At 36.6% G+C, this 27,964-nt stretch overlaps 1 protein-coding gene across 4 annotated transcripts; it reads right to left on the minus strand.

Annotated features, from left to right (window-relative positions):
- Positions 1 to 228: 228 nt before the first annotated feature.
- On the minus strand, positions 229 to 27,964 carry LOC124167332 (putative RNA-binding protein EEED8.10). 4 transcript variants are annotated; one of them, XM_046545318.1, is made up of 11 exons: positions 27,715 to 27,963; positions 27,518 to 27,602; positions 26,256 to 26,320; positions 26,023 to 26,162; positions 20,132 to 20,418; positions 19,864 to 20,058; positions 18,038 to 18,604; positions 10,377 to 10,569; positions 7,590 to 7,726; positions 7,367 to 7,513; positions 229 to 1,376 (listed from the first exon to the last, which is right to left on the minus strand). In XM_046545318.1, exons 1-11 carry the CDS (start codon positions 27,715 to 27,717, stop codon positions 1,285 to 1,287), a joined length of 1,911 nt encoding a protein of 636 aa, XP_046401274.1. In that variant the 5' UTR covers positions 27,718 to 27,963; the 3' UTR covers positions 229 to 1,284. The 4 variants fall into 4 exon arrangements, with proteins under 4 accessions (XP_046401274.1, XP_046401276.1, XP_046401273.1 ...); XM_046545320.1 differs by having other exon boundaries at positions 20,216 to 20,418; positions 27,706 to 27,963; XM_046545317.1 differs by having other exon boundaries at positions 27,706 to 27,963.

The following is a 27,964-nucleotide window of genomic DNA, read 5'->3' on the forward strand; positions in this document are numbered from 1 at the left end:
AACAAGCTTTCAAAGGAATTTCATTCGGGTACTTCATGATGCCTTACTTAGCGGCATGAAAAACTCATTCTTTGGCTCCTTGAAACTTGAAATTTCTCGAGTTATTCAGTAAACTGGAAGTATTTGACATTATACTTTTTTCCCTTCCTCTGCTGAGAGAATGATTATTATAATTAGCTTCAAGTGAAAAAAATAATTAGAAGAGGAAAAAACTTGTAAAAAATGGGAAAATGTCACACAGATTTTATTCTTAATGAGATAACAATGATATCATATAACTTTTGATACCTCACATTGGTTAGCATAATTAAAGGTAGAAAGGAGATTATTAATTTGTGGGTTGTAATTAGCAGATGAAATATCCTCCATAAGAAGCTAAAATGAAATAGCAGCTTGTAGTTCGATTGGATAATAAAATAATAAATTCACTGAAGTCCAACATTATTCTCTACAAAGCAAACTTTATAAAACAGATTTCAAGGCGGAAATAAGACATTTAGATAATTATGTAATCATTCCACTGAGTGACGGTTTTTGATTGTATGTATTTTAAAACTTTTTTAATGGAACTGCAATCTTTTCTCTCACACTCATGGACAAAGTTATTCGACTTTCAGAAATAGTTAAAATGAGTAATGGTGAGCCCAATGAATTCAACCTTTAAACTGGGTCACCACCAATAATTAACAATTCAAATGGCATTGGAATTGACTTCCAGATTTTCCATAAAAGTTAAAGTGTTCCCTTGTTTTAATATTTCACTATGCAACAACTTCACAGAAACAAAATAGATTTTGCTATCCTGGAGTTTATAAACAAGATGGTAGAAGTAGGCATAATTCAAGTACAAACCACAAGAATTACTACCTAAGAAAATAATGGCAATTAAAAAACTTAAGCAATACATTCTATAGGACATTTCACCATGAATTAACAACCAGATTCCAATCATGAAATGCAGAGATAATACATATTTTTCAACTGAGTCAATTAGCATACTTATTGGACTCATTAAAAACTTGACAAACAAAATTTTTGAAACAGACTTTCCTTAATCTGTGCTTAATCTTCAGATCACAAAACCTGATATATCTTAAATGCTGGAACATTTTCTTGAAATATGAATCCAAAAACATACAAGATCATCCTAAAGTGATGGCTGTGACGGAATGACATGTAACCACATAAAAATATAAGAAAGCCTTCCAAAGTGCCATGATATTAGCACCGGAGGGCATCATATAACTAGAAGAAAACACTTTTCTGGTAAGAATAAATCATTTCTCAAACAAAATTGTTTAAATAATCACTGCCATCAGAATCTGAGTCAAATCCATAGTCAAATCCATATTCATCGTCTATGTCTTCATCAGGATCTGTGCAAAAATAAAAGGATTTTCTCATTACTAACAGCACTAATTTAAAAAAATATTTCCATATCATGATCATACACAATTTTATTTTTGTTAATGTTTATGACAACATTAATGACTAAGGTAGCCACTCAAATCCTGGGAACAGTGAAACCAACCCAGCCTTAAAAATAAATAAGATAAAAGTTCAAATAATAGAAATGGACATTACATTCTCCTGGGTAACTCTTCTCACCACATTTCCTAGTTTTGATACTCAAAACTACATATGTCTATGGCCAGCCTCTGCAACTTTGTTTTTCTGACTCCTATCGCAATACTTCCGTAAGGACTCGGGTCTTTAAAAAGGGCTAGAGAAACATTGAGTAATTAATTACCTTACAAGCGCGTGTAAGAGGCGCACCTTAATTCCCAGAAATTGCAGCCGAAAATGGGGGAGCGCCTCTCACACAAACTTCTTATCTTCCCCCCCTCCCCTTCACCAGTCGCAAGTACAAGGGGAACTGAGTGGCCTTGGTTTTTAGCGTTAGTCAGTCATCTGACCCCCTGGGTCAAAAACAAGCGGCAGGCAGGTGAGTTTCTCCCTTAGTGACGTATTTTTAAAATGCTCCTGTTTGCTTTTCTTGTAAGCATCGCGCCGTCACGTCGGTACCCCAGAGGTGAACATGGAAAAGATCGCACTGGGTTTTTCGCTCCTGAGGGCGCGCTAAATTTACTGCTACGAGTGGGCATCCCGCAGCATTTATACTGCATATAGTAAACGCTTATCAAACGTCAATAAACGCGTAGTTTTGAAGGACATACCTGGTTAATAGTAAACATCTGTATTGCCTAGCATTTTCCATTACGCTGAGGACCTGATTTTTCAAAAATCATCTTCAGACGTTAATATGAGGATTTTTGCAACTGTAAATTATATTGGTGTCAAAACCTACCGTTTAAAAAATTCAAATGTGTATGTTCATTATATGGACTAAATGGTGGATAGAAGAAATCGGAAATGATTTTAAGTGAAGAGCGCTGGAGGAGTGGTCGAGGGGAAGGAGTGCACTCCCTCCCCTCCGCATTTGAAGCTACGAGGCTATGAGTGAAGGAGCAAGGGAAGAACACGTCCGATCTTGCTTGTGACGTTGTTGCCTTCAAAGCGAAGGGGCGAAGGCTCAGCAATGTGATATGCGCAGTTTGCGTTGCCTGAAGTTTCCAGTCCGTCTTGTCTTGTTTGAATGTGCTTATGCTACGCTTGTTTCTTCCAAAATTGTGCTGTTTGGACTATGTTGAATATTAGTATCCTTGTTTAACTAGTTTAACTATAAATCTTTGTGTCAATCATTTAGAGCTTAAAAAACTTAAATACTGTCAGATATACGTCGCGTTAGGTCTCATTCTTTTTAGAACCTCGTGCGTGTCATACAATTGCTGAAAGATATCGAGATATCTTCGAGCTCAGTAGGTGACTCACCAAGCATTTGGGCCTCCAGAAACTAGGAGAATTGAACCTGAGACCGAAAAAGGTCAGTTGATGAGATGGGGTGGGGATGAAACACGTTTCCATTATTCGCCTGTAAATTAATATTTTCCTCTGGGGTCTCGGAAAGGGAAAAAACCACAGAGGCATTGGCTGATGGAGGGCTGAGAGTGGTTCCGTTAAATCTGCGACGAGGTTATTATCCTACGACGCTGAGATTGCCCCAATTGTTGTCCAATCTCTTGGGAAGGTTCATGCTATTTGCCTTTTGTGTGTTGCCTTAAAATTTTCCACGGCTGCAATTCTATTACAATACTCCTGCGAGAGCTTTTAAACAAAATTGTTCGTGAGTAGGACCAGCATTGTAGAGCAACGGCGTATGCGAAGAGAGGATCAGAACTCTTTCTACTTCCTCTTATGCTGCTATTACCGTCGCAGTTATCATAATTTCCTCTTTCAATTAGCAATGAAAGAGGAAATTTAGATAATTGTCGAAATTCCAGGCATACATCTGCAACACCGCACGATAGGATAAAAAAATGCCGCTAATGTTTTTTTCTTTATAGCTTCGATGCTCAAAATAGGGGTGTGCCTCTTACACACGCTTATACGGTATTTGACAATCCCTTCCATCATTTCTATCAGCAACATAGCTATTGCAAAGGGCTCTGTTCAAAACATGCATTAGTGCCAGGAGATACTTTCATTTATTGCTTCTAAAAAGATCTGAAGCTGGGTGAAGAAAGCTCTCAATGAGTCCTTAAAAAAATCTGAAATTATATACTGCATTCAAAAATAATAATTATATATTGTATGACTAGCATAAATGATTAACGTCATAGGAAATATAAGTGAAAGCTTGCATTATTTGCATTTTTCAATTATTCGTGCTGCCTCTCCCCACCAGGATAATCAAGCATTTATTGCTTTTGGGTTCCCTTCTGCTGTCCATTTCCATACCATACCACTATACATAAAAACTAACTCCAAATTTCATAAGTGGCTCCCTTTATCTAAATATTAAAAACTATGAGTGTCTGTGGACAATCATGTATCTCATTTAGCCAATTTTCCCTAAAATGCTTAGTAATGTCTGGCAAAACTTATCAACTAACATCAGTAAATATAATTTGGCAAGTTTTGGTTGATAAGGATGTGGTTCATGTTTTGATTTATAACATCTATCAGAATTTTTCATTCCAGCTTTCGTAATTTAAACAAAAATGATGTTACATACAGCGCAAATCCCGATTACCCAGGCTAATGATGGGGAGAGATGGCACGAATAATCAGAAAACATGGATAAACCAAACGTTCACTTTCATGTCTTGTTATGTTCATGATTTACGTAAAGCAAGCAACATATTATTATTTATGCTGTTACAGGCATCCCCCGAGTTACGTAAGAGATGCGTTCCGGCAGACTCTGCGTAAGTCGAAATTTACGTAAGTCGAACCTTTGAGTTAGTGCCTCAGAGATTGCGATCGGCGCGGAGAAATGCGCGGTAAATTCTCGGTGAAGTTTCATTGAATTCACTGCGATATTCATGAACTCTACCGCATATTCATACGTTATTAGATACAAAATCGATAAACATTAATATAGTTTGAGAGTTGCATCTCGAGCATTGCCAATCAAAATGCGTAATATTATTCCCAGAGTTGACTGATCGCATGGATTCGGGAAAGTACGGTATCTCAACGCTACATTACTAAACTGAATACTTAAATTCATTAATTATGTTATACTGCGATCTAAGGGCCCAAAGAATGCATTGTCTACCTACCTTTAATCATTATATCTTCTGCCTTTTATGCATTACGTTGATCGATGAATCTGGTGGTTTCACTGCCACAGTTAATACACATAGTAGGAGTGTCTAGGATTACGAGCTTTCAACACACAAAAAAATGCCAGTATATTACTATATTCTTAGATACATTCACACGCACATAAACTCATTCTTTCACGCACGGAAACATACTTTCATTCTCTCATATCTCAATAAAATAACGTGAAAATATCATCATTTGAATATTTACTTCGCTGGAAACATCGAAGAGTATTTCCAAAGCACGAAGCTAATTAAAAGTGAGCTTTTATTCAGCCAACTCCGTCATTAACATGCAACAAAGTTAGTGGGGAAAATCTTTCAATGACGCAATATTCATTTACAGTTGCACACAATATGAGAAAATGCAGCTTAATAAAATTTTCCGCCAGAAACATGTAAACAATTACGCAATTAATATCATGTATCAACTTTTTCTTAACTTTTTCGCGGCGTTCATTGCCAACACTCAAAATTTCAACGCCGTTACGTGGGTACTAAACAATTCTTTTCCACAATAAAGATTTCTCCTTGAACTTCATTTTCTTTTAATTCCACTGATGGAAATGTCCAAACTTAAGGGTACAATTTTTAAATAGTTGAAAGTCGGAGTTCGGGTGTGCATACTGTATAACAAGTTGTATCGTACAGGAATGAGCGCAACCACATCCATCGCTAGAACAGCGAATTTTCATGTTGATTGCTGACTTGGGATTTATAAGCGATTTTTCTACAGAAATAAATGAAAATTCCTTCGAGGAATGACAAAAATGGGTCACTTTGTTATTTTTAGCATGTAAAAAACTAGATAAAAATTTGATATTTTTCTACCATGGGTTGTACGAGCGAATATCTACTTCTTCGCGCTCGAATTCGTAAATTAACGTAATCATTTGAAATACGGTTATCGCTTACGTAAGTACGGATTTGCGTAAGTCGAGACATACGTAACTCGGGGGATGACTGTATTCTGTTATTTAAGAGTGCTTGCCGGATTGACTGAGAGCTTTCTTCGCCAGTTCGAAATCTTTTTGGCGGCGATAACATGGTTGCACTCTTATTATTACTACTCCATATAAGACCCGGTTTTGAAAACCACGTGATCACGGATACTGAAAAGTGGTTTGCACGAATGCTTCATAACCACTGTGCAACATCGGAAACTACACTTTCACATACCAGGCCACGTAGTCGGGTCTCGCACAAGTTGCCTGGGTTGCAACTGCTGAGGGAGGTTTATCCGTGATCACGGAGTGCGGTCGCACACTGCGAGGCTTGGAAAACATGAACACGGAGCTCCCGTGAATGCAGCTAGTGCGAGACTACTTCCGTTATACAATCGGGATTCTAATGGAAATAACAAGGCTGATGTATCTTAGCATTAAAATGCAGTAATTCCAATGATTTTTCATTCAGTTTTATTTTTTATAAAGATCGTGGAAATATTGAGTGAGAGTGGAAATTATCCACACCACCGATAAACCGCAGTCGGATAATCTAGAGTCCACCATATTTACTTTTCCAGTTAGCGACATCATATTTTAAGGCAAATAATTATGATGAATTATGGCATGAAACCTCAATATGCCATTTTTTACATTTTTAATTAATTACTTATAATTAATTTTTATTTAATACAGTGCTCCTTAGGTTTATCACCATATGCAGGAGGCAACTCACAACACAAATTTGCAAGTACCCATATTTCTTCTTCAAATAACCTGATAATAGCATTTCATCCACTTAATACCATGAAATTCGTAAAAAAAGGACATGAATCAGAGGGGAAGGATGCTGCTACTGGTTTGTCAATTTTTGAGAATTTTCATGTTCTCTGAGATTTCAGGACCACTGTGGCATTTTGAAGTTACTTTTCAATATCTATGACTTATCTCCCCTATTGGTTGCCTTGGCTTGAACATCATGAAACAGTTCAAGTAAAGGGCCAGTTAACCTTTTCCACTCAGGTGTCAAGTGACACTCAACATTGCCAAGCTCACTATCATATTGTAAGTTAAGTGACACTCGACCAGCATAATTTTCCATTCACGGTATCTGACAATTATATTTCATGTGGATTACTGGTATACAAGCTGCCTAATTCTGAATGCAAAGAGTTAAGATACTGATGTGGATCGCAACACAGTATATCACGTCAAAGTGGAACCATAGGAAGAAGTGATAGAAAAGATATTAATCATTCAAGAAGTAGGCATGGATGCTGTGGAAATGAGGAGAAATAATGCTAGGTAAAAGGATGACCATTAGGCTTCCTTTCAAACCTACCTTGAAATCGTTGATGATAATTAGAATAATTATGTTATTCTAAAACATGAGGCCTCATTAAAGGAGTATGTAAAGATCACATTAGGAAAATCACATCGTGAGAGTAATGATTAAATATGTTCAGCATGCTAAAAGTGTTGAGGAAAATGGTTTCCGATGGTATTAACTAAAAAATATCCAATAAATTGAATATTATATTTCAAAATTTTCATTAAAATTATGTACATCAATAAGATGAAAAATCTTTACTGCCATACAGCTTTTTTAAAAGTTGATAAATATTCCCAGCTATTGAAGCTAATCATCTCTGGAAGTCACTGTAAATAATTTTCCCAAAGTGGTGAAACACTGCAATCCTCTCTCTCACTTAAGGGTTTCACAAAAAAATAGATAAAGATGAGTTCACTTACCAAAGTCATAGTCCTCCTCATCTTCCTCGGAACCAAACAAACCATCGTGGTTGAAATCTGGTTTGAACCTTTCAACGCAATTATCCACCAAAGAAACCTTCAGAGAGCTGTTTGGTACAGGGATTTCACTATCTGTAACTTTTGTTCCTAAAAAAGATAAGCAGGGACTGATATAACCACTCTGTGTAATAGGTGATTAGAGCATTGAAAATAACATATTTACCTCCAAGAATCAGATGCAGCCTCTTGGCATCTGGTCTCAAACTTAATGTTTTCACAGCCATGTCAGATGTATCCTTAGAGATATTGGAACATCCACTTAAATCTAAATACTCAAGTTCCAAGCAGAGAGAAATAAGCCTGCAAAGTATTCATAGAAAAACAATTGTGAAACAGTCATAAAAGGGTTTAAAATATTTTGCTAAACAACAGACATGGGAATATGTGCACGTAATAAAACATAAAAATTTCTTTACACGAATTTCATGCAGACAACTTTGAGGTAAGTTAATGAATACAGACGTAATTAACATAAATAAAATGAGAATTTTAAAGCACATCACAGTAGAACAAATATAATCAAAAGGTGAATCTTTCCCAGAAGACAATGAAATAAAAAACTTAATTTTCAAGAAAAGAATAAAAATTTAGTTCACTTTGCAAATATGTATATCTACATCAAATTTTACAAACTTTAATTCAAAATATGTATATGTAAATGAAATATAACTATATCAAACTTTACAAATCAAATACTTTACATGTTATGCATGGTCTTTTAGAGAATAAATGTATTATTATTAAACTTGAAAAATCACGCAATGCACTACATCCTCGAGGCTTTGCCCACTCATACTTTACACTTGTAATCCTACCAAACTCTGCCTATTACAACTTTTTTTATCAAGAGGAAAAGCGAGGTAGCAAAGTTTTATTTGCAGGAAAATTTCTGCTACCATGGGTTGTGGCAAGGGTCCACCCTTAGAGAGATAAGCGATACTGACCCTTTGAATGCTCAAAGAGAAGATAACGGTGAAGAAAAGAAAATTTGAAAAAATCCCAACAGACTTTAATAGGGAAGACTGATACCATCTCACAAATGCTCAGAAGAAAATTTTCCAGAAACCAGCCAATAACAGTGCAGCAGCAAGAGACTTAGGGCTGTATAAATGCAGCCAAAATTCTGATAATGGTACTTAGACCTGAAGATGTGCAGTGGAATCCCAGCAAATCTACCATCAACCTCTGACAACCAATGTGACAAAAATTCAGAAGATAGAGAACTCCACTAAAGTACCAGTTCTTGCCATCCAGCCAAGACAGCAACAAACACCTTAGCTGACCAATATGAACCCTGAACTATTCTTCTTTCCTACAATGCTTGTTTCTCCTCTGCTCCTTCATCAATTCCAGAACCACTTCCAACACAGATGAGGTCAGAAGCAGCCCATGAAAGATTTCAAGTGCATTCTTCATGCACCTTTATTATGACCTACTTATGCCTCAATTGTCCTGTGCGTTACACACATCTATCAATTACTCCCCACCTCTACTCTTTTTATTTTGACAACTCAACCATTCATTCACACCAAGATTGCCTTATGGGAAACTTACATTCCTGTTAATATAAATGGATGAGAATAGGATTAGAGAGAGGGCATCCATTAATTACATGAGATGATTTTGATGATTTTCAGGCTACTCCTTCCCCCTTAGTGAGATATCGTGAGATTTGGCTGGACCCCCCTCCACCTCCCTCTAACCTCACGTGATATCGTTCCAAATGCAAATTTTTAGAGTGCATAAATACATTGACCCAATATTGCTTCGTAACGCGTAAAAACATAAGCAACATCAAAAATGCATACATTTTCAGCTCTATTCAGCCAGGAAAGATTTAAACTATGGGTTCTTTTGTGCTGTAAAGTCTAACGGCAAAGTATTTAGCTGCCACAATAATTATGATTTATCAGAAAATGTTCACTTATTTAAAATGAGAAGTCTTGACATTTAATTTCTCCCAGATGTAGCTCTGGGCTAGAAAGAGTTTAATCTATGCTTCATTGCATAGAATTTTTAATTGATAGTTAAATTATTTTTATTTAAGATTAGTTAAGACCAGTATTTAAGATAACAAAATCATAATTTTATGCTGTTTCTTTCGGAAAAAAATTACGTGATACTTGCCAGGACCCCTCCTCTCCCCTACATGAGATTGGGTGAGAATTGGCTTGACCCCCTCCCCAACCTAAACGCCTCACGTAATTAACGTATGCCCACAAACACGGAGAAAACATGGGTTACGGTGAGGTGGTATAAAAGCAATGGTCAGCAAGTTTGCTAGTTGGAATAGACACAGAGTTCAAAATAAAACTTTACAGTGTTCCACACATGTATTTTAAATTTGAAAACAATGGAATGTTGAAATTGTTTGTCAGCCTCAAAATGTTAAGACTTTCACATCAAACCTGAATCTTGGCAATTTACACTCAAAATCTGGAGTTTATGATCAAGAGTACAAAGCTAAGTTGACATCAGCCTTTTCTGGAACAAGACAGAGGGGTCATTAACAAATAAGCATGGGAAGAAGTGAGTAATGCAGAGAATAGGGAGGGAGGAGAGTTTGATCAAAATAGGAAGAGGAAAGACACTAGCATGTGGTGATTCCAGGCTCATGAAAAATAGGAACCGAGTCGGAAGTGCTTTATATTACTAGGTGAAGTAAAGCTGAAAATCAGGGGGTAAACTATTGCACTTTACCTAGGTTTCTCCTATCATGTTAACTATGTATTCGGGAGTCAAGAAGGCCACAGGTATAGGATAGGCAAGTGACTGTATTAAATATCACCAATAATTACAAGCCTCGAAATTTTCTAAATCAGACTTATGACTTATAGACCACACATGCTGGTATAGAATTAGGATGAAAGAGTAAGGAATATTTCTCCTAAATATCAGCTTTCATAATGATAAAAATTAGTAACATGTGAGACAAATTAAATGACCATACCTTGAGGTACCTTCATCTCCTATTCCAGGGCAGCCTATGCACTGTAGCCTTTTAAGCTTACCAGCTTCTGCCAGGGAAAATAATGAAGCATCTGTGACACCTGAGAGATATCCCATAGACAGATCAATTACCCTGGAATTTTGAGCAATGGCCTTAATACCAACATCCGTGACTCCTGCTAACGCACAACAACCTGGGGAAGGAACCAAGAACAAATCAATAAACTCAGTAAATATAGTTTTGTGATGCAGAAATACATTTACATTAACTCTTTAGGGGCCAGACCATTTTGAGTGGGATAACAAAGGATTGCCGAGGCTGTTTTCAGGAAGTTAGCAAGATTTCAAATCTTTAATTATTTTCAGTACTTAATTTTGTTTATTACACACTGTTATCTTTCCTATTTTGAATATTCTCTTGGGGTTTGAAACCATAGAAGGGTGATAGGGGTTGCACAATTCTAAAAAGGAAAAAGTAACAGCATTATCATTATTTTTATTACTACAAAATGTGGTCAAGATTGGTCCATATTACTTTTTGTAGACCCATTGGGTGCTGATATATTGGCCCAATGGCAATAAAGGGATGCATTTTCTTACTGTCAACAGATATAAAATCAACTTGCACTCACTGAACACTAAAATATTGAGGTGATATTACCTACATCTTACAGATTTTCCACTATTATTTCACAATTTTCCAGGCTATTTAGGAATATTCAAGTTTGCAAGAGATAAAAATGTGCTGAGTGCAGTTTTATACTAACCTAAATGCAATTTAAGTTAAGTGGTGGAAAAAATTGATGCAAAGCTCACTGTCATCTGAAAGTGGCCAGTTCAGAAACTAATTGAAGACCAAAATTTTGCCCTCATTATGCTCTCATACAACCAGGAATTTTAAAAGCTGTATGCTCCTATACTGGGGAAATTATCATATCTGTCGCATTATGACAATGGGCAAAAGATCCAGCTACTAATTCTTCCACATGTTTTTCGAAGTATGCTTTGCCCACTAATCACCTAGAATGGAGTTTACTCTCGTCGGGACATCGGGTAAGACGGGGTAGAGATGAAACATGATTCGATTGTTCTCATGTAATTTGATATTTTCCTTCGCAGATAATGATTTATGGTCTGTGTGATCTCGGAAACAAAAATAAACATAAGAGGCATGGGCTGATGGAGGGCCAAGGGTGGTTTTCTGAAATCTGCGTCATAGTTACTTTTCACGTGGTTATCATCCTATGACTCTGAGATTCCCCCGATGATTGTTCAATCTCTTGGGAAGAGTCACACTATATGCCAGTCATATTTTTTCTTTTTTCATTTTCCACAGCTGAAATTCTGCTACGCAACCCTTGTGAGAGCTTTTAAACAAAACAGTTAATGAGTAAGACAAGCACCGCAGTGCGACGCCACATTCAGAGAGAAAATCGCAGCTCTTTCCACTCTTATAGGGCATTGCGTTCACTGAAGCTATAATTTAACATTTCAGATCCAGATCCAATGTCTTCCACAACTTTGGATCCGATATATCTGCTTAGTGGCAATATCCGCGGATATTTGGATCAGAGATATCTGATCCAACCACCCCTACTCATAACATATAAAGCCCTTCACATGACCAACTGACTCACTCACTGGAGGAAAGAAATTCCCGACCACTTACAGTAGAGCTGAAAATCAGCACGGAGGTAGAGAACTGAAAATGATTGGGAGGAAATTTCTCAAACCTCCACTTTCAGCATGCTTTATCCAAAAAATATCATAATGGCATAAACTCCATTTTTTCCTGTGCATACCTATAGTTGACAGCCTACGATGTCTTAAATACCCATGAGATATTAGCCTTAGTTAGTTATTTTGATAGGTGGAGGATTAATACTTCATTTTATGTGCTTTTTATATCCGTTACCCCATGAAACCCGGATAAACAAATCATCCAACTGAACCTCTACCAGTCACCTAAACATCCTGTAGAAGTATGCAACCCAAGTGACCCAAAATATGCATAGAAATTTTTTCCCAGCGATTAGTTCCGACTTCAAGTCCGCTTTCATAAACTTGCTCACTCCTTTTAGTCTTCACGTGATCAACACTGATCCTACAAGAACAACCCATAAATGAAAATGAGTCCCTAATTGATTACTTTATTACTGACATTCCCAAATCAAAACTACAAAATGAGACTCTGGATACTGGTCTATCTGATCACTTTGGCCTCAAGGTGACTATGGATTTTGGTAAATCCACCAATAAATACCCTCCAATCTACTCTATTCAAAGAATCTTTTCTGAAAACTCAAAGGTTGATTATGTGACTGCCCCGGCTAAATAACAATGGGACAATGTATTTAATGCTTCTGAATGTGATAATAAATTCACTCCTTTTTAAAATATTTTTGTCAATACACTTTAACTCTGCATTGCCACGCTGGAAAAACAAGCCAAGGAAAGCAGGTTATTAATCTACAATCTACTCACCCGAGTTCAAATACAAATTCAACGATCCTAATCTATGCCATACCTATCAGATAGCCAGAAAAGAGTTCAAAACCCTTGCTCCACTTAAAAGTTAAGCATGGAAAATTACATCAAGAACTCTGCTAACGAAATTAAGTCATCTTGGAATGTTATTAGTAACTTAATGAAAGCCTCATCCTATAAAACTCTCCCAACATCTATGAGCTTAAATGGCCAAAATTTCACTGAGCCTGAGAAAATTGCTAATATGCTCAACTCTTACTTCCACAATATTGCCTCACAACTTGCTGCAAATACCTCTTCATCCATCGTAGTCACTCCTCACTTCATAAACATAGTCACTCCTCACTTCATTCAATGTTCCTCTTGCACACTAACCCTTCGGAGATCGTAAAGGCAATAAATTCCTTTAATACATAACTTTTACTTGGCAGGACTTGATAAAATCCTCATGCCCATACTAAAAGCTGCATCTAATGTCATTTCTACACGTTTGGCAGACATAGTAAACTCTTGCTTTTCTTTAGATCAGTTCCTTCCACTATAAAAGATTCCTGCATTATTCCTGAGTGCAAAAAAGCCTCTAACATGGAAGACGATTTCTACAGACCTATATCAATATTATCTGTTTTTTCAAAGCTGTTTGAAAAATTGTTCTACAAGTGTTTCGCTGGATTATTCTGGAATTTTAACTTCATGTAATGCTCTTCATGAAAATCAGCATAGCTTTAGGACTGACAAGTCTACAACCTCTGCTTCTTTCGAGCAGATAAAGAACATCCTACATGGCCTAAATGATTAACTCCTTACTGATGGAATCTTCTTAGATATGACCAAGAGCTTCAATTTGATTGACCATAGTATTCTGAAAAATAAGATACATGCTCTAGGTATCACTGATTCAGTCCAGGATTGGATTATGTCATACCTAAGTGATAGGCAACAAATGGTCTGCTATCATTGTACATAGTAACATCTCCTCACTAGTTAAATCTAGCTCCATGAAATTAACAAGGGAACTTGCAGTGCAGACAGTTTTAGTAAATACTAGTGATGGGTCGGATCGATTCCTTGATTCTAGGCCAAGAACCGGAATCGAAAAAGAGTACTTGCCGAGGTGAAAATCGATTCCGATTTCAGTAGTACTTCAAACCACAAATTTATGTACGACCGAAAAAAAAAATGGGTAAGTAACATTATCTTTAGGACAAAAAAGTTCATGGCACTATCATATGGTCATGCTTCACCCTCTGCAGTACGCTCTGTGTGCCCTGTAAGCAATAGCATCAGTTCCGAACAGTACGAGTGGTTCCGTACTTTCCAGGATGAGTTGACTTCAACCTAGCGAGTGTTTTTCGTGTGAGTTCAATAAATTCAGGTTTCATTTTTATTAGTTTTATTTTTATCTGTCTTTGGACCATGGCCCTTCCGAAGAAAAAAGTGAGAACTTTAAAAGATGGACTGAAAATAATTGAAGATGGAGAAAAGATTCCTGGCTAGAAGCACGTGAATATTGCAGAACGCCTTGGGTTTTCCGCTAGCACATGTTGGTAGGGGTGGGGGTAGAGCGAGCTACCTGGAGAAAACAAATAGGGAGATGAAGCCGAGGGTCAGGTGGGCATGCCGCTGACGATTAACACAACATTGTTCATGCTTTACACATTGCCTAAATTATATGATAAATATGTTTATTAGACAGGAACATTTCAAATAATAGATTATTTTTGGCCTTCGTGATCCATCTCATGACCAATCACTGCGCCGACGAAAGCAGTTGATTTAGGCATAACATGCACATTGCTCTCATGAATATGTGTACTGGAAATGGCGTTTGATGGATAAGAATTTTTACATCCGACAGAAATTTATAATAGCAGTGCCAGTAGCGTAGCCAGGAATTTTGTCCAGGTCCAAAACCAGGGGGGAAAATTTTTGAAAAAGATGGTACTAAGTAATGGATTTTAAACTAATTTTAACACTTGTAATAATCGAGAAAACTTCATTTGTTAAAGAAATATTTTGTAAATTCATGATTTTTCAATATTTTGTTTTCTTTTATGAAGGAAAATAATAGTGTTTTTATATTTTGGGGGTGGGGGGTCCGGACCCCTTGGACCCCCTCCTGGCTACGCCACTGAGCAGTGTGAATGCTGAGTGGAGAGCAAACCTTTTTTAGTGAGGTGGCATGATCCTTTAGGATATTTGAAAGCGATATTATTCGAATCAACAATATGACCTAAGTGTCTCGATCAAGTACTAGTATTTCTGTAACCAGCTAAAATCTTGTTTGAATCCTTTAACGAATATCATAATTACCGTATATCTCCGAATATAGTCCCCCCTTTTTTTCCAAAAATGGCCGCGGAAAAGTAAGGGGGGGGACTATAATCGAGTGTAATCCAATTTAGCATACTAAAGGTGACCATAAAGTAATAAATAACGGCATAATGGCTAATGTTCTCATAGTCTTTCTATTTGAGTATATTTATGAGGATTATAATCGGAGATATTAGTAAATACTGCCACGTTTTACCGGAAATTAAGATAATTTTTACCACAAATGTTGTACAGATACGATTATTCCGATTCAAATAGCATATCGAATATGCGTTTTCACGGTATCCATCGGGTAGCCGCTAATTTTTCTTGGAAAAGTATTGTTAGAATAATTCAATCGACACTGATCACTTAATGACGCAAAACAGTAAATAATTAAAATGAAAACTAAACACACACTATCATTACATTAATCGAACACTAGAATTGAATCAATAGTATATGTACCCGTCGCTCATTTAATAACTACACGATTTAAATAATTGCGAAAAATAAACAGATAAAGTGAACCTTTCGTGACGATTTAGCATTTCATTGCGTCCGTAGCTACTATACGTCCGTGCGGTTCGTGTTTACAACCACTGCCTTTACCGCCTTCACAGAACAAGAATGCCCAATAGGTGATGCATTTGTTTCTGAAAAGGCGCAATAATCGACGACTTTAAACCAGAAGCGCCGGCATTACTGCATTTGATCGAAATACAGCGACTCAGCATCGAAAGTGTAATCAATTTATTGAGTAATATCTTCAATTCGTCAGGGTAAATAGGATCGATAAATTACGTCGCATAACGTTTCGCAATTATTTCCGCGATATTTTCTTTATTAAAAATAATTTTACGTTCAACAGTGAGGTGATGGATCAAGTAGAAAGATGAGGATCAATCCTGCCGCAGATTAGAGGCCTTCAAAGATGGAGTTTCGATGCCAATTTAAAAATAGCCGTTGCAGAATACGCCGTAAATCATAGTATTTACAGCACTTGCAAAGCGCTAATACATCGCGGAAGTCATTTCGGGGGGCTTCGATGCGGCAGATTCAAAGAATTAGAGGAAAAATATCGTCGAATTTGTGCGCAAATGCAGAGCAGAAGCTCTTTGTGTAACTTATGCAATGATTCGCGACGAGGCATTGAAAATTGATATAATTTTTTTTCAGTTTTAATGTTTGTTGGAAAAAGTTTATTTCTTAATTTTATTACTTTGATATTTGTAAGTCCTGTAGTTTAATTGTTTTGCTTAGCAGGCATTTGATAGCAATATTTTTATAATATTTATAATTTATTTAACACAATTTTATTTAGATTTCCTAAATTCTTCAGGTCACTTGGATTTGTGATGACTTGATGGGTGTGTTACACTGGATCTAAGGAAGTTTCAGGGCCAAATGCAATACTGTTTATGGGCTTTAAGTTAAAGCTTATATATTGACATTGTCTGTAGTCATTTGGAAATCAAAAATATTAATAATTTGTTAAGGTTTAAAAAATACAATAGCCTTGGATACTTAAAAAAATTTCTCATTTCTTCATTACATCTGGTTAAGGAACTATAAATTACTGATACATGCAATGGATCACAACATGTTTTAGGTATAGTTATTTTGTTGTGATGGAAAATATGTGAACAGATTTGTTCTTAATCTTCACAGAAAATAATAGTTTTTATCGAATCTAGAATCTTAACTTGCAAACCACAGAAAAATTGCCTTCCTTTACATTTTAAAATTTTTCCCAAAACTGAGGTCTCAAAATTGGGGGGGGGGGGGGGACTATAATCGGGGGGGGACTATATTCGGAGATATACGGTACAAGCCAAAATGCTGTGTTTCCTGGGACATAGGCAACCTAGCCAAGCATTCCTGCAATGATCGTTTTCCCGCATTTATTGTTTTTTTCGTCCATCCTCCTGAAAAATGATAGAATGAGGTTCCACTGTATTGATTCTAAGTGGCACACCACTTCCAGAGGGGCAAATGCAGACTAGGGAGCCTGTGACAGGTATATGGTCAAGATACAATGATGCATTTGGAAAAGTACCATAAGTCACCGTAGCAAACACTGTTGAAGCTGAAGTGGAAGCTTATTTATCAGAGATGAATGCACCAGCAAATTCCTTCCCTGGGAAATACTGGAAGACTTTCATCTCTTACCCAAGGCTGAAAGTAGTAGCGAAAAAGTTTCTTGCCATACAGCCATCCACTGTGTTCAGTGAAAGACTTTTTAGTGTGGCAGGAAAAATATGTGATGTAAAATGCAACAGGCTTGATCCTGACGGAGTGAAGATGCTTTGCTTTGTGAGCAAAAATTTAAAATCCGTAAAAGAAGATTAAATTTGTGAGACATTACTGATAATGATAAGATATTTACAATAAAAGATAGATATTAAAGGAGATACTTTTATTTTAAATTTAAACGTGAGTGCTAATATTCTAAAGTAATGCCTATGAGGTAACACCACTTTTCAGGTATGTTCTGTTTTGAAATTTAGTTAGGTATTATAGTTTAATTACATAGTGATGATATGAAAGATGCTTTCGTCAACTAATTCTTTCACAGAGTAATAATTTTTTAAGTGGTTGTCTTGTTGCCTGGCTTTAAGTGATATTTTTCTTGTAGCCTATGGCGTCAGAATCGATGGAATCGGTATTGATAGAATCGGAATCGAAATGACAGAATCGGAATCAAAATGTCAGAATCGGAATCGAAATGTCAGAATCAGAATCATGATTGGAACCCTTAAAATTTTGGAATTGACCCATCACTAGTAAATACATATGAAGGAGTAAAATTAACGAGGAAGAAAGAGGAATTGATATTATATGAACATTGTATGTACTCACCAGACACATCAAGAACTTCCAACTTTTTGCACTCAAGAGATATTGAAGAAATCAGCCGATCGTCTACCAAAACATTCATGCTGAAGTCCAATTTCCGTAAATGTTTCAGAAGTAACACTCGATCCAAAGCATTCCTGTTTAAGTTTGGAAAGTAGTTGACCACACTGAGTTCTTCAAGCAAGGGCAGTTTTGAGCACACAGCTTCAAAATCACTTTTCGAAAGGCTAGAACAGTAATCAAATTTGAGGGAACGCAAACCAGGGGTGTTAGATAGGCCAATGATTAAGTGGGACATGTTCACATCATTGCATGAAGTCAAGTCAAGATGTTTTAAGGAGGGAGGTAAATTCACTAAAGACACTCCGTCGATTGTACGTTGAGTCAAACAGAAAGATTCCAACTGAAATCTTTGGAACATCATTAGAATATCTTGGTCTCTTATACTGATTGGCTCTCTTAAAACCAATGATTTCACATGCTTGCACCTAAGGGTGAACAGCTTGCAAGCAGAAGTTGTCACTCTCAGTGCATGTGCACTTAGATGCTCAAGATTTTTACACAGACTGGCTGAAAAAGAGTAAGAAAAAATGGTTATAGCTACTGATTTTAAACATGTTTAGGGAAATCATATAAATAGCATATGAAATAATCTTCCATAAGCAATATTTTAAGAAAATAAAAATTTCAAAGCTTTCTTTTCAACTTTAGATAGGCATTCTTTTATATAAAATCCTTGAACCACTGATTTATGGAATAAATTTCCTTCAATACACTTCCAGTGATAATCTTTTCCAATGCTTCACTCCTTTCTTTTAAGCTTTAGAGGTGAAAATATATGGTGTCCAGTACGGTATGTCACTTGGATACCATATATTGGCCTCAAGCCTTAAGAATGCTCAATTAAGGAGAAGAACTCAGGCGAAGGTGATTCTTTTATTTTGGACCAACCCTCCACTAAATAAAATCCAAAAATTATAAATACCTCTAAGCACTAGATTTTAAATTCTAGAGGGAATACAGTGGTTTCCTTCATGAAAGAAATTAAGCAGATAGATCTCACAGAGGGCTGCAGAATAAGCTATTTTTTCTTCGTCGATATTCAGCAAAAAAATCAAAGCTGACGATAATTTCTTATGTAAAACTTCTTAATTTATAACAACTTTTATACCGAAAAACACCAATGTTGACAAATTGTCATCCTGCAGTCACAGACAATCGTTCATGTCAATTTGTACCTGACTTAACCCGTTCAGTCATAGTCTCCATTAAAATGGACATGAGTTTTAGAGGTTTTAACCTTCCGATGTGAATTGTTGTCCATATTTATAGACAAAGACCATAACATTTACATCGTAAAAATAGCCAATCTTTTAGTTAGGGTGTTCATGGGATCATAGTTTAGATATAATAGCAAAAAGAATAATTTTCATCAACGTAGAGAAAAAAATGTGCGACTGATAAGGTTGAGGTATTATGGATGATTTTGGCAACTTTATCAGAAAAACAGGGCGCATTTCCACAAAAAAGTGCTTGAATTTCACAGTTTTCTGATTCCCTTGGCATTGAGACCAATTTACTATAGAAAAACAAGTCAATTTTAAACCAAATAGCATTAAATAAAAGACTTCAGACATTAAAAAGTTTTGATAGAAGCAAGAAAAAATTGATATAATCCTATTTTTTTTATTAAAACACATTAATCTCATGAAAACCAGAGTCAGAACAATCAAATTTAATAAACAAAAATTAGTAGATCTTATAACTGATACCCCAAATAAAAATCCTCTAAGGGAAATGCCTGATTCTTGTGAAATAACGCAACTCACCAATTAAATGAAGAGCATCACCACTGAGATTGTGAGATATAGGAAGGTCCAGCCGAAAGAGTGACCCACCACATCTCTGAAGAACTTTTCCCAAAACATCATCATTAATTGTTCCTAGGTCAGGCAGTTTATCAAAATCTAGGCTTGTGACTCTGCTCCACTGGTCAAGAAGAGTCAATCTCCATCTCTTGCAAACTGTTCAACCAAAACAACTTTTTAGTGTATAATTAATAAACCTATAGCAACATATCCACGGAATTTAACATACCTTTTTCATAAGCTATTTTTTCATTCAAAGTAAAATATGAAAATATAAACCCTAAACAATCATCATTGAGATCATTTATTTTACATGGCCTTGTTCCCTTGAGGTAACCATCATCTTCTGGCTCGAATTCCTCCAAGGTGCCACTCCTCAACACTGGCGACCTATACTTTCCCTTCACAGATGTCTCAGGCTCACGTTTTTTGTCAGGTTGATGCTTAATATTAGCAGCATTCACATTAAGGACTCTGTCACGTAATTTCAAGTGGCAACGACGAGCACCCATTGCCCTGCAAGAATATTATTCTAAAATTAGGTAATTTACATGAAACTCTCTCGAAGTTGACAAAGCAAGATTTATCTGACAGAGAAAAATATACAGAGAATAAATTCCTCTTTCTATCGCAGCAAATGCAATCAAGTCTCAAAAGTCTATTCAAGACTTTCACATATCCATCATCCTCTGAAGACAATACGTAACTTGGCCACCGACTTGTCAAACCAAATGTACATGGGCAGAAACATAATGTACACCATTCAACTGAGGCACATACCGTATATGTCTGAATATAGTCTCCCCTTTTTTTCCAAAAATGCCTGTGGTAAAAGGAAAGGGGGGGACTATATTCGAATGATTTTTTTTAACTTGTCCTGAAACTGAAGCCTCAAAATTAGGGGGGGGGGGGCTATATTCAGAGGAGGACTATATTCAGAGAAATACGGTATTCCTCATTTTTATAAACGTATATTACGTTTTGATCTAAACAGAAGATAAAAGGTATCAAATGCTAATTTCGAAGATAAAATAATCGTAATATTTATCATTAGTGGTCTCCCGATAAAAAATTATGAAGTTCTAATCACACCAATAAACCAAGGGGAAGAAATAGATTTGGAGGAAGTTATGGCTAGGTTAATGGCCTATGATGCTAGAAGGGAGAGCTACAAGTCTTTGAATAAAATTGATAATGATTCTGGTAACGTCACTGCTCCAGCTTCGAGATTTGAGAGAAGTATCGATTTCGGAAGCAGGAGAGGCTGGAGAAGTGATTCCAGGGGAGGTCAAAATAACAATTTGAGGGGAGGCTGGAGGAATTATTCCAGGAGAAACTATGATAATGCTTCATTTAATGAAAGGAGAATTGTACAGGATGTATCATTTGCATACAAAGAACGCGGGCACATTGCTTGCAAATACCCATACTTAGAGGAAGGAAAGATGTATGTATCAGAAAAAGGGTAGGAAGTACCAATGACCACCAAAAAGAACAGCAATATCTGCAGACAAGGAATCAAACTCTAGCTCAAGTAATGCAAGTGACAGTGAATTTGAATAATAAAGACCACAAAAAAGGAAAGGTACAGTAAAGGTAGCATCATTCAAAACCATTGAGGCAAAGGCTCTTATGGCAGGTGTGAACACAACAGTTAAGAGCACTAGGTTCTGCGGTGCAGCAAAAACCACCTAATGCCTCAAGAGGAACTAAAAACAGCTGATGGGGTAGCTACCACAGAAATAAACTGTGAGCAACTTGCGGCTCATTGCTATTGGTTGAGGGAAGAATAGGAGATATAAAGAGAAGAGTGAAACTTCTTTCACATTTAAGGAGATAAGTAAATATCTTTCTGGGATATTACAAGAAAGGAATTGGAAGAAACTAAGGCCGAACTACGAAATAAAGATAGTGGCATACAACAATAGGAAGAGGCTCTTCAATCCAAATTGAAGTTCCTCCAGCAGATGATGAATCATCTTCTCTATGAGCATCAAAATAACTTGCAAGAACTTGAGGCTGAAAATATGGTGGCTCTTACGCTGTCTCAGGAGAATCACCAAGAAGAGGAGGAATGAAAGACATACAGAAACTGAAGGAGCAGTTAGAAGAAAAGGAAAAAGATAACCATGAACAGTTGCGAACATTATGCGTGAAACATAGTGAAGAAATTGTAGAGTTGCAAGAAAAATTCCTCAGGGAGGCTAAGGAAATTGAGCACAAGGCTGAAAGAGATCTTACGGCCTTGCGAGATGAGTTATCACTTACTCATCGAATGGAGCTAACAAAAGTTGAAGAGCAAAAAAATCAAAAAATTGAAGCTATGATTATAATAATATCACCCTTAATAATCTCTCTGAATTTGGAAGTCTTAAGGAAAAGCTGGAAAATCAGAAGCAGCAAAGCAAGAGGATGAAAAGGCATGAATGGGATGTGCGAAATGGGAACAGTTCTCTGGTTGAACCTCTTTGCATTGCAAAGAAGGAAGTTGCGGAGTTGAGGCAAAACCTAAAAAATTACGAGAAAGACAAGAAATTTGGGAAATACACAATGTAGATGTTAATGCAGCTAATTTGAATTGAAAACTTAGAGAAGAGGTGTTCATGGAACAACCACCTCATTTGGAAGTGAAGAATCCTAACTCTTACATATGCAAACTACAGAGAAGCATTTATGGTCTACATCAATCTGGCAAAAATTGAATGAGGACCTTAACAAGACTATGGAACGCATGAATTTGAGAAGATTAGGGTAGATGAATTTGAGAAGATCCCTGCTTGAAAAATCAACAGATCTTTCATATAAGGAGTCTACATGGATGATTGTTATCTCACTGGAACAAAAGTGGCCATAAGAAGCTTTAAGAAGGGGTTTGGAAGAGCATACTCTGTTAAGGGCTTGAGATTGGTGAAGAATATTCTTTCCATGAGGATTGCAGATATTATAATGGAGCTGTGTACCTGGATCAAGAAATGTACATTGAGGATAGGCTGAAGCATTTCCACTTGGAAAAGACTACGGAAGTTATGAACCAACTTTCATAGCCACAGGATCAAGAAAAGCAACATGCTGTCTGCTCATTCACCCAAAATTATACAGAGAAGACACTGGCTCTCTATTACAACTTGTCCAACAACTGAGATTTGACGTAGTTCATGTTGTCCACAAATTTTTTTAGAAGAACCAAAACCTATCAAGAATGGACTGTATTGGAGTACAACATCCTTACAGATATCTGAAACGAATTTTTAAAAAATTGAAATTATTCTACAAGAAAAATGGTGGAGCAGTTAGCTGGAGGAGTAAGAAGTAGACATATTTCTACCATGGAAGCAGAGTACATGACCTTAAGCGAAGTGTCAAAGGAGATCACCTGTGTCTGTGGACTACTTGAAGACATTGGACTCAAACATCTTGTAGCAAAAAATATTACCATCCATGAAGACAACCAGGAAGCCATTGCCGCAGGTGAGAATTGCATTGTATCCGAGAGGTCCAAACACATAGACTCATATATATCACATTTTAGAGAACTGATCAAAAATACTCGCGGATGAGCTTTAAGCCACCGAGTGTGTCCACTGTGTTGCGGATGGTGGGTCAACCTCTAGATATTGAGGTTAGCTGCAATATAAGCGAGTTTACTTGTTGAATAAGCAGTCGTGGACAAAAAGCAGCGGTATTCCAAGGTTGTATGGGTCTATCCCTGGGTAAGATAGGCCATCTAAATGATACATTAAACCTGTGAAGTTGCCGTGACTTGGTGATGAGAGGCCACCAACAATCAAGCCTCACATCACCCGGGGGAGAGGGCAGCAGCTCTTCTTCATATGAGTGAAGGTGGAGACCACGGTGGTCAGTGCAGCGACACTCATTGCACTTCAGGCATGGTAACATTTACTTTAACGGCTGTAGTACTGGGATGTGGAAGGCAAGAGGAAACCACCACATTATTATCACAAGGTGTCGCAGCTACTCCAACTATAAATTATCTGAGATGAGCATTCTAAATGAGGTGCCACAGAAGAATGATGAAGATAAAATGGATTGACCATGTAAGTAACGAGGAAGTGCTAAGAAGAGTGGGAGAAAAGAGAAGTCTTCTAAAAACCTTAAGCAGAAGACGGGACAACTTAGCTGGCCACATTTTGAGGCACGATGGCCTGATGAAGACAGTTGTTGAAGGACAAGAGGAAGGGAAATACGGCAAGGAACGGCCTCGAATGAGTTACATAGGACAGGTTATAAAGGATGTAAAAGAGAAGAAATACGTCGCTATAAAAAGGTTAGTGGATAGGAGAGAGAAGTGGAGAGCTGCGTCAAACCAATGTTAGGATTTTTGAGTAATGATGATAAAAATTTTATAATTTAAAAGAAACAGCGGTGTTTTTACCATTTTCACCTTCGAACTAAAGTTTTCGAAGATTTCTGCATCAAAAATACTGGTAAGATGTGGTGAGTTCTGAGTAGTTTATTCACGAAACTAGCAGAGAGCTACTTAGTGAAATGCTTGTTGTTCAGGTTCTGCTCTTCCTCAGCCTTGGCTGAATTTCTTGTTGAAAATAGCTCTACAGGTACATTATCCATCATTAAGATTGAAGTTAATTTAAAATAATTCAATCGAAATAAATATTATTTCATCAGCAATTTAGCCCCCAAAATGGAATTTTCGAAATGATGATCTACCTAAGCCAAAATGAGTTGTGTTGTGCGGGTGGTCTATACTCTAATTTTGCTGTTTATTCATGGGCATTGTTTGAACCACATATTTTGTCAAATAAACTTCAAATTTCATTTTTGTAAATTATAAACATGAATCCACTCTTTATTATTACCCATTATCCCATATTTGCATTAAATTAGTCTTCATAACAGTTAGATTCTGAAATCAGCCTGATTTTTTGCAAAATTTTAAAATTTAGAGCTCAGGCGGCAGTGGTTAATATCATCCGATTTGAAAAAAATTTTGTGTGCGAGATCCTTATATAATTTCGCAACTTTCCCGTATAGGGCAAATTTGATCAGAAAAAAATACCTTGTTTCGGCCCACCCTATTACACATATCAACGTTCACACACTCCATTCCTGATCAAAAAAATTTAATATCTTTGGGACAAAAATTTTCAAAGCCTGAAGTTTAAGTTGATGTGGCAAGGCAAATGAGCTCTGCCCCAGGACAGGTTCATAAGCTCACACACACCCGCATCCATACAAGGTCCTGAGCAAGAAAGGACCCAGACATATAGATTTTGCCTCTAAGGGGTCATTTGCAAGTGAAGGGGGCAGCATTTTTCAAGATCGGAAGCTAAAATGAGATCACAAATATCACCCAGTCACGAATGATCTTAAGACATCTCACTTTACGTACTAGGAAATCAAATAAGTATTGCAGAAGGTCATTTCCTGGGCTAATTTACCAGGTATCCATATCATTAAGAAAATTATTCTTAATACATTGCCATATCAGATTTAGATAAGAAACTTACTGTGCTCCACGTTGCTAGTAAATCATTAATACATGATACACTAATGAGTGCTTGGTAACTCAACACATGAATCAATGTCAAATGATTCATGCACACTCACCCTGATCTGAGGAGAGACAAATCAAATAAACTTCCTATGTTCAATCACCTAAGCCTATTGATGCTGTCACATACTCGTCTACCACATATTCCTTCTACTACTCTTAGCCCCTTCCCATTCCACCTACACCCTATCCATCTCACTATAAAATTGGCCACTGCTTACCCCTTGTTTTACATTCTTATATAATTTCCAACTTCGCATATAAAGGCCGTTTTACACGGGGCACGGAATTGTGCAAGTTAGAGCTGCATTAATTTCTAAAATGGTGTGGAATTGCGCGAATGCATGAACGAAATTAGAACAGAGGCTATTTTGCCGTCTCGCATCCACGCATGTGTTCTAGCAATTCACCGCTTTACACGACTCAATTTTAATTGCGTCTTCGCACGTACGTTAGATTGCGCAATTCCGTGTACCATGCCTTAAGAAAGTGTAAGCATGAAAAATGTTTGAAAATTTTCCATTACTGTTTAGCATAGAAAAGATAAGACTAGCATTAACACAAAAGATCCTTGACAAACATGAACTTGCCTTTCAGCTGCTTCAGCGGTTTCAAAAGTTACAAATGCATAATACTGATTCCTTTTCGATGTTCTCCTCCCACTTCTAACGTACGCATCTGTAACAGGTCCAAATTTACTAAAAAATTCTTTAAGATCTGCTGGCTTGGTCTATCAAGAGAAAAGGTCAATCATTATTAAACACACTATTATAATACATCATCTGAGTAAGAGTAAAAATAGATCAAGATAAGGAGAACTTACATTTCCATGAATATTGGACACGTATATTTTTCGGACAGGCACAGAGTTCTCGTGTTCCTCTTTCACTGACAAAAACAATACATCAGGTCAAGAATAATGGTAATAACATCATTGCTACATAATTCAATTTAAATAAGTATTGTAAATAGTAATGTTACTGAAATATTTCAATTCTATAGTGCGAATGGTAGTGGAAGTATCATTCATTGCTACGGGAAGAAATTACCCTGGTCCAAAAAAATTTCCTGTAGCAATTAATCTGATTTTACTAAGAGTCAAAAATCGGGTGTCAATTGCCGGTCTCATGACAAAATATATCATAAGTTATCAGACATGGGTCATTTTAAACTCATTACTGCTTCTACCGGCCTAAATCAAGGTGTCATTGGATACCAACGTCATTCTCCAAGATAAGTTTGAAGTCCACCAGAAAATATTTCAATATATCACAGAATATTACACCATGGGATATCTTTGCAACAAATTTTACAAAAGGTGTTGAGAAATATGTATTAGTGTTGTTCAATATAACAAACGTTCCAAATTCACACAATTAGCCATTAGAATTTAAAATCGGAAAATTACGGAGAAAATACCAATAACACTACAGAATTAAACCCAAAAATATTTATGCATACGAATATTGTACCCTTGTGAGCAAATTAGCCATATCCACTTTGAACACGTTCACGATCAATTGCAGTAATGTGTATCCTTTCAATATCTGTTCTTATCTGAAGAAAGAATTGAAATATAAAACGTAATAGTAAACATAGAAAGTATGCAGAAAACAGAAGGAAATTCCAGCATGCATGCATTGATTCAACCCTTGTGAACACCGTTAACAACTAATGGTTAGTCTTGATAATGACGTTGTAACGTTGAAACTAGTAGACTGCAAAAATATAAGGTTGTGGAATAGTACTGTGTTTTTATTTAACCATGAACAACTAATGGTTGATAAGTGAAGACCATCTCTGTTCATAAATAATTTTTTGCATGCTCACTTTCCACCACACTCCGATGGAAGGTATATTTATGTATATCCTAAAAAACCAGCACATTCCGGAAGATGAACGTAAGCAAACCTTCACAATTATGAACAAAAATCTAATTTCACTTCCAGTTCATCTCGTCAAGCTCACTTTTGAAGATTAGTAACACAGAAGTAGTTAAAAGAATATGAAAGAGAAACAATCACTAGGAAATAAATACAAAAACTAAAATTCTATATCACTATGCGACAGATGAAATTTGCTTACATGACACTTTATTCCAGAAACCGATGTCCAATTCTATTTCGTTATCGCTATTGTCACAGGGAGTCCCCCCGTCCTCTGCTTCAATCTAAATGAGTAAAAAATGTATACACTTGTATTTACCCATATTAGATAGACGGAATGAAGCTCGAGTTTAAAAGTTCCAAAGCAAATAGGGCAACACAACTTACTGAACGTACCATTTTCCCCTAAATTGATACTAACGCCAACAATTTAGCCCGTTTATTCTTACATAAAACACTTCAAAAACTTCATGAAAAAACTAAGCAGTTAATTTATCATTTCCTTCGCCTACACTACAAACTTTGCCTCGTCCAAATGTTGTCATTTACATCAACATCCATCCCTCCGAGCCTCCGATTTCACTATGGGCCTATGGAGCCATGGATTTCTCGATATCCTTTCGAATTTTAGAGAATGGAGGCATGG

Source organism: Ischnura elegans, chromosome 10, assembly GCF_921293095.1.
Source record: "Ischnura elegans chromosome 10, ioIscEleg1.1, whole genome shotgun sequence".
Lineage (NCBI taxonomy): Eukaryota > Metazoa > Arthropoda > Insecta > Odonata > Coenagrionidae > Ischnura > Ischnura elegans.